This window comes from Cyprinodon variegatus, unplaced genomic scaffold, assembly GCF_000732505.1.
Source record: "Cyprinodon variegatus isolate N-32 unplaced genomic scaffold, C_variegatus-1.0 Scaffold1228, whole genome shotgun sequence".
Lineage (NCBI taxonomy): Eukaryota > Metazoa > Chordata > Actinopteri > Cyprinodontiformes > Cyprinodontidae > Cyprinodon > Cyprinodon variegatus.
The window spans coordinates 192,329-203,512 of record NW_015151681.1 but is presented as its reverse complement, the minus strand read 5'-3'; the positions used below and the strand labels follow the sequence as shown (position 1 = coordinate 203,512).

The following is an 11,184-nucleotide window of genomic DNA, read 5'->3' as shown; positions in this document are numbered from 1 at the left end:
TTTTTTTTTTTTTTCAGTGGCCCTAATCCTCTTCCGTAATAAACTCCAACTCCATTGGAATTTGTTTTTAATCAGATTCACCTCAGAAAACTAGAATCTATTCAGGTTTATGAATCAAAACTGAGATAAAAATCTTCTGCATTTGTTTCTCTTTATCACAGAGTTTGTGTTTCATGTTTAAATAAGAACTTTTATTAAAATGTCTTAAAGTTGGCCCTCAGCTGCAGTTTTCCAATCTGCACACTAGGTGGCAGTGAATCCGGTGAATCAGATGGTACCTTTCTCATGAGGATCTGGGCCCTCTGAACAAACACGGATGGGCTGGAGACGTCAAATCTCTGCTGCAGACCCTCCAGACTCAGCTGCTCCACCTTCTCATAGCAGCTCTGCATCTTCACTGGGTGGAAGGCCAGCATGGAGATCTTTTCCATGTGCTGAGGAGGAGTAAAGGAGAAATTAGCTTGGATGTTCATAGACAAATCTCCCGTTTCCATGGTTATGACAGATGTTTGGTGGTCCTTAGACCAGCCTACCTGAGCTATCATCTCCTTGGTGCCGTTATTCAGGGTGTTCTTGCTCATGTCCACCAGCTCCCTGAAGAACACATCTCGGACCTCGAAGAAGCCTCGGCTGGTGGGCTCCATCAGGGCGTCGAGGATGGAGCTGATGTACGGCTCGATGCTGACCTTCAGTAACTTCTCAGCCTTGGGAAGAACCACGGCTACAGGGGGAGCAGAGCAGACGTCAGTTATCTCCACGCCCGGTTCAGGTTCAAGAACACTGACCAGGCTGGTGGTGCTGACCTTTGACCTTGTTGGTGACATGCTCCTTGGATGTTATGATCTGATCCATATCCGTTCGGATGGAAGCTTCCAGAGACGAGCGGCTTGCTTCACATTTCTGCACCACGGCCTCATACTGGGTCTGACACTGGTTCTGGACCAAGCTGTACACGGCGTCGCTGATCTGCAGACGGAACACAGTTGATCGTAAATCCAGGCGTCTGGGTCTGAACCGGACCCTCAGATTTCAGTTTGAGGTTTTAAACTTTGGTTGGATTTTTTCCACATGAGGTCAAATGATTCCATCCTTTAAATTCTGGGTTCGGATTCTCAGATGAAGAAAAGCAGAAATATTTTAAAATTGACAATTTCTCTGCTCTCAGAACCCGGTCCGGGCTGGGATGGGACTGTGGTTCCCTAAAGGTCCTATGAAAGTCTCAACTTTAGACACTATAGAAGGGGTAACCAATTAAAAATCAGTTGGGGCCGAATAAAAAACAACCAGGAAAGGTCCGGAGACATTTTTAATTATAATGCGTTACTTTAAACAGCATTTAACATTGAAATAAAATAGAGGTGTTTATGCATCAAAAAATGCTCTATTTCTTTATTTAAAAATTCAAAGTGTTTTTTGAAGTACAGAACTGAAATCTTTCAGTTTGGTGAAAGAAGTGACCGTTTTCTTTTCTTTCTTTTTTCTGTCTTAATGTTGGCAGTGGGCTTTATGCTGCCCTGCAAGGCTTTAAACCTTGCAGGGCACCGTATTAAAAGGAGAAGCGGCGCAAGTGAAGTTAGACACTGCCATCGGACAATATGCAGTAATTTATAAATGTTTTAAATCAGGTTGGGTCCGGATTAGCCAGCAGGTGAGTCCCGATCCAGACCCTGGTCCGCTAATCTGTGACCTCTGACCTATAGGTTCTCTGTGTGGTTCTGATCAGCTCAGTTTGCTGGTCAGTCAAACCCAGTAATATGGTCTTTGGACCAGCTGGCTGATAAAATCAGAATCTCCATATAGCTGATCAGCACAAAGGGCACTGAATTCCCAAAAAAGTAAAAAAAAAAAAAAATCCACTGGACTTTGTTTCTAAGTTTGAAGAAGTTTCGCCGGAGTTTGAGGATTTATGGAGTTGACCAAGAACAAAGCCTAAATCAAAGCAAAAACAAGGCTTTTGTTTTTTTGGTTGACTCTATAAAGCCTCAAACTCAACGCTATTTCTGACATTTTGACGTTTTGCTTCCTGGATGGGAAGCGAAACGTCAATCTAGGAAACAAAGACCAGAGGATTGTTTTTTTTTTTAGCTTTTTTGGAAGGACTATGACCTGGATGACAGAGAAACTTCACCAGTAAGGGGCTGGTTTGGTTGACTGCAGACACAGAAAGCCCAGTGGACCAGAACCAGGAGTTGATCCAGAACCTAAAATCATCATCATCGTTTCCTAGTGAAGCTCCTCCAAGTTCCTGCTTCAATCCAATGAAGTTGATGAAGGAGATGAAGGACCAACAACGAAGACAAAAGCTGTCGTCCTTTTGTTACTTCATAGTTGATTTTGGATAACTACAACAAATTTATCCTCGCTGACAAAAAGGTATAAAAAACATGAAGCACAGATGGAAATGTGACGAGTGGTTAGAGCTGAGGATGAAGGATCTCACCAGCATCCAGTTCCTCTGCCTCTCGTAGAGTTTTCCTTTTAGACGGGGGGAGATGAGCTCCCTCAGTTCAGGGAGGAGGCTGTCCATCACCAGGTTAGACAGGATCTATGAGGAGAGACACAGCGTTACAGAACCGAGGAGGCAGAACGCGTCCTGCAGGAACATCTGTCCACCACCAGGGGTCAGGAGGGAGGATCCAATCTTCCCATCAACTCACTGACTGTCCCACTTAATATTTTATTCTCAGAATCTGACTGAAAACGGGCCTCTGCCCGTGAAGCTAACAGCGCTAACCTGGATTGGTCCAATCAGATTGTCTCTTTATGATAACAGAGAGACAATGAGCTCAATAGATCAGTAAAAAAAAACAAACATAAAAAACATGCAACAGTAGGAACAGAACTAAAGGAGGCTCTCTGGGCCGACCTGAAGGTGGCGCTATGCTGCTGCCAACCAGAACCTGTCAAACCTCTCAGGTTTGACACTTTTCAGCTAGCATGGTTCCTCGGTTCTGGAGAAAAGGTCATTAAAAGGTTGGCGAGGTCCAAACCAACTCAGGCCGGGGAGGTTTTACCTGGGATGGTACGCCACACATCATCTCCCAGGTGCCAAAGTGCCCTTGAGCCTGGCGGTAGAGTCGGACTGTGTCGGTAAAAGCCGGTGTTTGGACTTTATGCTCCTCGGACAAACCTAAGAAGAGAGAATAAAGATCTGTTAGCAGGCTGGTGGGTGTGGGGTCCTGGTTTGGTATCAGAGTGAGGACATTTTCTTGTCCTCACTTCCTTTTTGATATGAGGACCACGGTGTGACTGGACATTAGGTTAGGCATGTTCTGGTCGTGGTTAGGCTTCATGTGCTCCTCCTTAATGTGCTCCTCCGTAAGGTCAGAGGTCGTGGCGTTCAGCGCTCATTGAAAGTCAATGGGGATGCTCACATCCGACACAATTTTACAAAAGGTGGCTGCATAGGTCCAACTGAGATAGAGCCCAGGTCTATTTTATTTGAACTACGCAGCAATTCAGCAGCAATTTCATGGGTCTGACAGGAAGAGAGATACAGTTACAAAGTAAAACACATCTGCTTTGGGGGAAAATGCAAAATAAAATTTGTTAATCGCATGAGGAAAGAGTCAGTTTGGAATCGAACATCGTGTATACTGTATAATAAGCGGAACTGACGGGTGCAAAAACAATGAAGGACAAAAACAAAACAAAAAAAAACAGATAAAGAAGGGCCTCACAAAAACAAGGGATATAAAGTGCAGTTTATCAATTCCCTCGATAAAAAAATTAACTTCAGGGGGAAAAAAATTTAATGGACATAGTAAAGTGGTGATCCTCTTTGAGCCTCACAAAAAAAAATAAAAATCTTCCCGGATCTCCATCTGAGAATCACCTCTCTCACCCAGTCAGCATAGAAACCGTTTTTTTTTTCGTATCGTTAGACATAGATCTTGTTATGTTTTTAATGTATAAATTCTCTATCTGTTCTGGTTAAGAGGGACTTTGCTTTATAGAATGATCCGGCATTTTTTTTTCTTTTATAACTTCTCATAATCTGTCCAAGTCAAATGTTGGAAATTGTTTCAATGTTTGTATAGCACAGACACAGAAGTGAAGAAAATCTGTGTAGATCTGCCCACCCTGCCTAGTCGAAGCCTCTCTATGCGCAGTCAGAAAAAAATAAATAAATCACACCTGAGATTAAAACATTGTACGCAGCTTAGAAGGACCTGAATCCTTTGCATCAGTTCACAGAAACTAAGATGGAAAAAAGTCAATTAGGTTCATTTAAAGCAGCAACAACACAGAACAAGAGTAGAACCATTGAAATGGGTCAAGCAGCTAATATTAAATGGGGGTTTAACTCCATATGCTACTAATGACTGCAGTCATCACCCAGGCTGAGTGAAAACCAGTTTTCCCAGCAGAACATGGATTTATTCGGAAATTAATCTAGATTAACATAAACCACAGATAAACAACATCCCAGCAGGCCGAGCGGGTTTCCAGGAGCAAAGCGGTCCCTGACATTAATGGGCTGCAGATGATAAACCTGGTAGAAACTTTTAGATGTTCCTGCCTTGCAGATAAACTCCTAAAAGAGCTTCCTAATTTGGACTTTGGGCTGAAATGTTGGTTCTCTGCCTCACCATCCCTTCCTGATTGGATTGTTTACAGTGCTGGCACAGTGCGGTTAATCTAGCTGCTCTCTTAGGAAGATATTCTCCAACCACTGGTTTCACAGGTCAGGGAGGGGCTGCTGCTCAGACAGCAGAATTAATGAGGGTTAATCAGAGTTCCAAGGAACATCATTTCAACAGAAAATGTTAATTTTCCTGGCTATAGGCCTTTTAAAGGCGGCGTCACTTGTTGCACCATTTAGCAGCTTGTTTCTAAAAACAAGGCTGTTGAGGACTGCGTTCAAAGATCAGTTCTAACAGGTACCATGGAATAACTCATCCGGTTTGGATCAGAACCACCAGAAAAAAAGAACCAAAGGAACAGTTCAGACCGCAAGCAGCAGAAGCAGCAAAAACGTGCGTGATGCTACGTTGTTGATGCTTGTTCAAGTTTAGTTCTGACGCACGGCTGAAGCATCTTTGCTGCTCTAGCTGGTGGTCGAAAAGTGGGCCTGATGCGCGTTGGGCGGAGCTACCCAATCCTTTCTTTTCCTGTAACAATGGCAGCTATATTTGCTGTTATGAGTGGGTGAAAAGTAGTTTTAACATGTTTTTAAGTGAGAAAGTCCATCTGAAATTGTAATCTAATAATAATCTAAGATTATGATCCTGCCTTCAAATATTATTTGGCTGTCAGAGCCGCTCAGACCCGCGTGCACAGGCGGTGCTCTGTCACTGGGAATCCCGTTCAATGGCAGCCTCTGGCCCGATCGCCTCTTCGCAGTTTTCCGCTACTGTTCGTGGCGGCTGGAAGTAGATGTTAGCATTTTTAATGTACGTAATCCAAGCTGCAGGCACCAGGGTAATAAAATCAAACGTATTTTACCTGCAGGTTTCGATATTTTGAGTTAATTTAGGCGTTAAACAGTTTCAGAGGAGGGATCATAGCGCTCTGCATCAGCAAGGCTTTGTCAGACTCCCAGCTCCCAGCTCAGCTTCTCTGATTGGGTTATTTGGTGCGTCAAGCAGCAAAAGTTCATTGTTCCAACTCCAGCAGCTGCTGCTTCGGAAGCGAGTCACCTTGTGTTAGATGCTCAAAAGCTCGTGAGGCGCTGCGTCGGCTGCTCAAAACACGCTGCAGGACGTTTTGCCGCGCCTTGATTTGCATCATCCATTGACTTTGCATGTAAACTAGCAGCCTCTGCAGCGTGCAGTCTGAACGTATCATTAAACTCTCATTATATGCAGATATTTTCTATGGTTCCTTTAAATGATGTACTTGGATCCTTAAAGCAGAGGAGGAACAGATAGAAGAGCAGAGCTCAGACCTGATGAAAACACATTCCCTGACAGTGGAGATGGACCCCTCTGAACTGGGACCATCTCTCCCACTGAGCTCCTACCGCTTCATAAACACCAATGGATAAACAGCCAGCAGCCTCTGATGTAAGCAACCTGTAAATTATTTGGGCCTGTTTGCTCCACAGTGTTTGAGGTGTTTATCTATTCTACATCTCTCCTTATATAGCCAGCGCTCCCCCTCCTATGTGCCGATTCCTCTATGTGGCTTTACTGATCTGTTTCACATCTTTAGGTCAGCTTGAAGCAGATTTGCTACCCTTTATAATTATGCCAGTCCTTGAATGAATCAGAGATTTTGGTTGAAATGTTCCTAAAATGGTCTCTCTTTAGCACCAAGAAACAAGCTGTCCGTCTCAATTATTACAGAAGCCACATGAAGCGCTGAATCCGTGCCCTGTTATCCGCTAGCCACTCATTCAGCCACAATCCTGCTGCAGCTCCAGACTGGAGGGAAACTTCTGCACCTGTTGGTTACAGAGCTTCTGCTAAAGCAGACTGTACAAAGCTGCTGTTACATGTTCCTCTAGAGCAAGTTCCTCATTTCTCCGTTTGCCCCAAACAGAGCAGGGAAACATGTCGTCTTCATCCAGTCCTAGTTTCAGTCCCATGTTGCTTCACGCTGAGGACATGTTCCAGAAAGAAGCACACAAGCCTGATGGCACACACAAAGATGATCTACTGACCGGTTGTTCATGCATCTTTTGCACCTTGCAGCCCCTTAAAGTTCCTTGTCTGGATAGTTTGTCCTCCATGGTAGATCTGGTACCCTTGCCATGCAGCAGCAGGTCGGGATGAACTCAGAGATGACCCCATTAAAGCTCCCCACACAGGCGGAGAGGAACATGAGTCCGCTTTAACTTCCTGAGGAAATAGGCCTGCGTTTCCATCATCTCTGCCTCCTCTCTATGGATGCAAAGGCCGGACTGCTCTGTGTTTGGATCTCCTGGATCCCAGAATTTGTTGCCTTGCCTTATGTTTGGGTCATGGTGCCGTTGCGTTGGGTGCTTGACCTCCTTTTTGTAGTCCGGTTCAACATCGTCTATTCGATCCCTACAGTCAACGTAGATAATAGGAAAGGAGGGAGCTGCACATACACCCCCCTGTGGCCCATATTTAGAATGAGAGTGGAGAACCTATGATTTTTCATCCTTGCGTATATTGGGATAAGAACCAGCTGAGTCCATTCCCACAGGGAGCAGCTCAGGCTGCTTAGTTTTCCAAACATCCTTACAAACCAAATCTGTGTGACTCGGATCCTTCGGCACGAGCGAAGCAGAAAAGCCTTTAGCCCTGTTGCCACACAGCCGGTTCTCATCTAACATTTGGAGGATTTCCGTCTGCAAATTAGCTTCAAGGCTGCTTCAGGTTCCGCATCTGTTCTCATTAAGTCAGCAGATCACACGCTGTGAACCATTAGCTTTCCATGCTGTTGGTCTGTTCTTCTGCTTCCCATAAAAACATCTGCAGGACCAGGCCACGTTTAGTCATAGAAATGAGAAACATGACGTTGTGCCAATGCCATGAGTAAACAGACCGACAGCAACCAGTGATTCACTATCTTGTAGCAACATTAGCAGCAGAACCGGTTCTGAGTTCAGGTCCCTTTTTTTTATACAACATTATTTTAATCCATAGAGATTTGGAGGGATCCGATTCTGCTCATTTTATACGTTTCACCCCACTCCACAGCCCCCCCGCCCGGGGAGCCATCCACTATCAGCCCACTAGAGGGAGCCGCCTCAGGACCAGGAAGCTGTGGAGTCATCGGAGGCTCTGCCTTCATCTACTCGACACCAGCAGCTGTGATGTAATCACTACACGGATGGGTCCGCTGCCAGATACACAGAACTGAAAGGGAGGATGTAAGGGGATGCCTTCACTGTCATCAGGGAAGCTGCTCAATTTCCAAAGAAGCAAAAGTAAACGGAGCAAAGATTGGCCAATCCCACTGAGTCAGGGAGCCAGGTTCCCACGGTAGGCTGTGGTTGGAAGGCTGGGGGCCACTCCTTCACAAACGCTCTGAAGCTTTAGAGACGACCGAGGAGCTTTGGTTTGATCGGGTTTCCTCTCTTTTTAAACCCGTCTGTCTCCAACACAGAGACATGTTTATCCCTTTGTTTTCAGATGGAAAATATTGGACACAACTGGATTAAACTGGAGCGCATAGAGACCAGTTTATAGAGCGCTCTGACGTTAATTCAGCTGCAATCTACTGATCCTGATCCAGTAAAGCTAAATCATGATTTGGTGATTCAGACAAAGATCAGTGGGAAGATGATCTGCAGCACAGCTGGTGAAAACTGGATCAACAACATTCATGTTACTGACGTTAACACCAACAGGGGGTTTGGGAAGGGAATCAAACCCACAACCTGTCATGCCTGCAGGTCTCTGTCCAGCAGCTGAACCTTGAACTGGGGTTGAACCAAGGTGTTCCCACGGTCCAGTCAAAGTCCGGACCCGAGCCTGGTCATCTATGGCGCACCTTTTGTAAAGCTAAGCAGTAAAACATTCGATTTATGATTATTTAGCGGGTTTTAAGAGAAAAAAAAGGGGGTAATTTTTCCACCATGTCATTCATTCATTCATTTATAAAAATCTTACTTTATTAAATATTTAGTTTGCAAGTTAAATATTTAGCTTGTTAAATATTTAGCTTAAAAGTAAATATATATATTGTCTGCGGCCAAATAAATTATAATATAAATATATTCTATAACATAAATATATTAATAATTATTTAACAAACTAACCAAAAAAAAAAAAAAATTTACTTTCCAAACTAGCTAAATATTTAGTTTGCAAATTAAATATACCGTAGTCTGTTAAATATTTAGCTCCAAATATATCATAATATAAATATATTCTATAATATTAATATATTAATATTTATTTAACAAACTAACTAAAAAAATTTATTTTCCAAACTAGCTAAATATTTAGCTAGCTTGGTGCTAGCTAAATATTTAGTTTGTTAAATAAATATTTAATTTGGAGCTAAATAATTAATTACAAACTAAATATTTAGTTTAGGTCTAAATGTATCCAACATCCAAACTTAATGTTTGCAAATTAAAAGTAGTTTGTAAAAAAATAAAAATGTTTAGCTCAAAACTTAATATGTAGTTTGTTAATTATTTAAATCCAAATCTATTTGAAAATAAATATATTCAATAATATTAATACATTAATATTTATTTAATAAACTAAATATTTAGCCAGCAGTAAGCCAGCTAAGTATTTAGTTTGTTAAATAAATATTTGGAGCGAAACATTTAATTACAAAATAAATATTTAGTTTAGAGCTAAATGTTTAGTTTGCAAATTAGATATAGTCTGTTAAATAAATATTTAGCTCCAAATATATTCTATAATATAAATATATTAATATTTATTTTCCAAACTAGCTAAATATTTAGCTAGCTTGGTGCTAGTTAAATATTTAGTTTGTTAAATAGATATTTAATTTGGAGCTAAACAATTAATTACAAACTAAATATTCAATTTAGGTCTAAATTTATCCAATATCCAAACTTAATGTTTGCAAATTAAAAGTAGTTTGTAAAAAAAAAAAAAAAATGTTTAGCTCAAAACTTAATATGTAGTTTGTTAATTATTTAAATCCAAATCTATTAGAAAATAAATATATTCTATAATATTAATACATTAATATTTATTTAATAAACTAAATATTTTGCCAGCAGTAAGCCAGCTAAGTATTTAGTTTGTTAAATAAATATTTTGAGCGAAACATTTAATTACAAAATAAATATTTAGTTTAGAGCTAAATGTTAAGTCAACGAGCTATATATTTAGTCTGGAGCTGAATATTTATCAAACTAATTGTTTAATTTGCAAACTAAATATTTAGCTCCACACTAAGTATTTAACAATGTAACATTTTTATAAATTAATGAATGACAGTGAAAAAAATGACTTTGGGAAAAGAATTTTATCCTGTTAAAACACTAAATAACCAAAAATATTGCTCCTAATTTTTGACTGCTTAGCTACAAACGGCGCCCCATACTGATCAGCGTCTTCCAGTGATGGAAGCCGCTCACTGAGATACTCCTGGTTAGTTCAGAACGGACCAGTTCTGATCTAATCTTTAGATTATTTAGCTCCATTGTGTCTCCAATAACAAATCCTTAAAGGCGACCCGTTCTGGACTAATTTGGGACCGGTTCTGGATCCAATCAGGATCGGTTTCTTACCATCGTTTGTGTGTCGAACGCAGTCCTGCAGGACGGCGAGCCACTTCTGCTGCTCCTTCTCCGTCTCCACGCAGAAGTAGAGGTGGCGTGCGTACGGATGCCAGAGGATCAGGGGGAACTGGAAGGGAAACTTCAGGTAGGGGGCGCTGCCCACCTTGGCTTTCACACCTGGAAACACAAGCAGGATTCAGAGTAACGGTTGCTGTGGAAACGAGCGATGCTCCACCACTGCATCGGCACTCACCAGGCAGGCTGCTGCTGATCAGGTCCAGGTACTGCTCCATGCTGGTCAGCACCTTGTAGCCCGCACAGTTGATGGTTCCTTTCGGGGGGAGGTGTTTGTCATAAGCCTGAAGGGTCAAACGAGGCGGGAGGTGTTAGCATGTCAATAAGGGCTCCTTCTTTATCTTCACCGTGTGCGTCTCTTACTGATTTGTTGTCATAGTAGTTGATGTTGTAGGTGTCTGGGACAAAGAGGAAGCGGCTCCTCCATTTCTTGTTCTCCTCCAAGCACTGGAAGAGCGACCCAGAGAAGATGGACTTGTTCTCCAAAGGAATCTGAGAGACACAAAGAAGCACTTAAAATGAAAAGATGGTTTGGGATCTTCTCCAATCTACCAAACCTCACAAGCTTTCATCATCTGGACAACAGGGAGAGATCCAAAAACTCTTTACATCCCAGAGTCTGTATGATCTGGACCAAGTGTTAGGAGGTTCTGCAGTTAGTTTTTTTAGCCTGATTTATCAAACCATCTAAATCAACCTGAAGGGAACTCCTTTGATAGAACAAAGCTGCCAGCAGGTGGCGCTGATATAAAAGAACCTCAGAATTACAAGCCATTTTTGCTCCTTTTTTACATAAAATGACAGCGTTGCACATCTAAACATGTTATGTTTATGTTAATTAAAAAAATTAATCATCTTTGATAAAAAAAAAAATCATTAAAAAATGTTTATACATAAACACCTGCAGCCTGCGTTTACAGAGTTGGCTGTTTAAAGACTGCTGTGACCAAACTTGAAAGAGTTAAGTGTGAGCTAGA

The 11,184-nt window shown here is 41.9% G+C and overlaps 1 protein-coding gene across 1 annotated transcript; it reads right to left on the bottom strand.

Annotated features, from left to right (window-relative positions):
- Positions 1-179: 179 nt before the first annotated feature.
- On the bottom strand, positions 180-10,782 carry LOC107102271 (niban-like protein 1). Its single transcript, XM_015401506.1, has 9 exons — positions 10,765-10,782; positions 10,571-10,699; positions 10,386-10,491; positions 10,142-10,309; positions 3,015-3,130; positions 2,441-2,545; positions 804-966; positions 534-721; positions 180-434 (listed from the first exon to the last, which is right to left on the bottom strand). The coding sequence occupies exons 1-9, from the start codon at positions 10,780-10,782 to the stop codon at positions 195-197; spliced, it is 1,233 nt and encodes a 410-aa protein (XP_015256992.1). The 3' UTR covers positions 180-194.
- Positions 10,783-11,184: the final 402 nt, after the last annotated feature.

What these genes read in the sequence shown, in the direction of transcription:
- LOC107102271 (XM_015401506.1), bottom strand. An exon ending in GATCAGCAGCAGCCTGCCTG is followed by an intron (nt 10,310 to 10,385) that starts GTGAGTGCCGAT and finishes TTGTGTTTCCAG; the next exon opens with GTGTGAAAGCCAAGGTGGGC. An exon ending in CCAAGGAGATGATAGCTCAG is followed by an intron (nt 435 to 533) that starts GTAGGCTGGTCT and finishes ACTCCTCCTCAG; the next exon opens with CACATGGAAAAGATCTCCAT.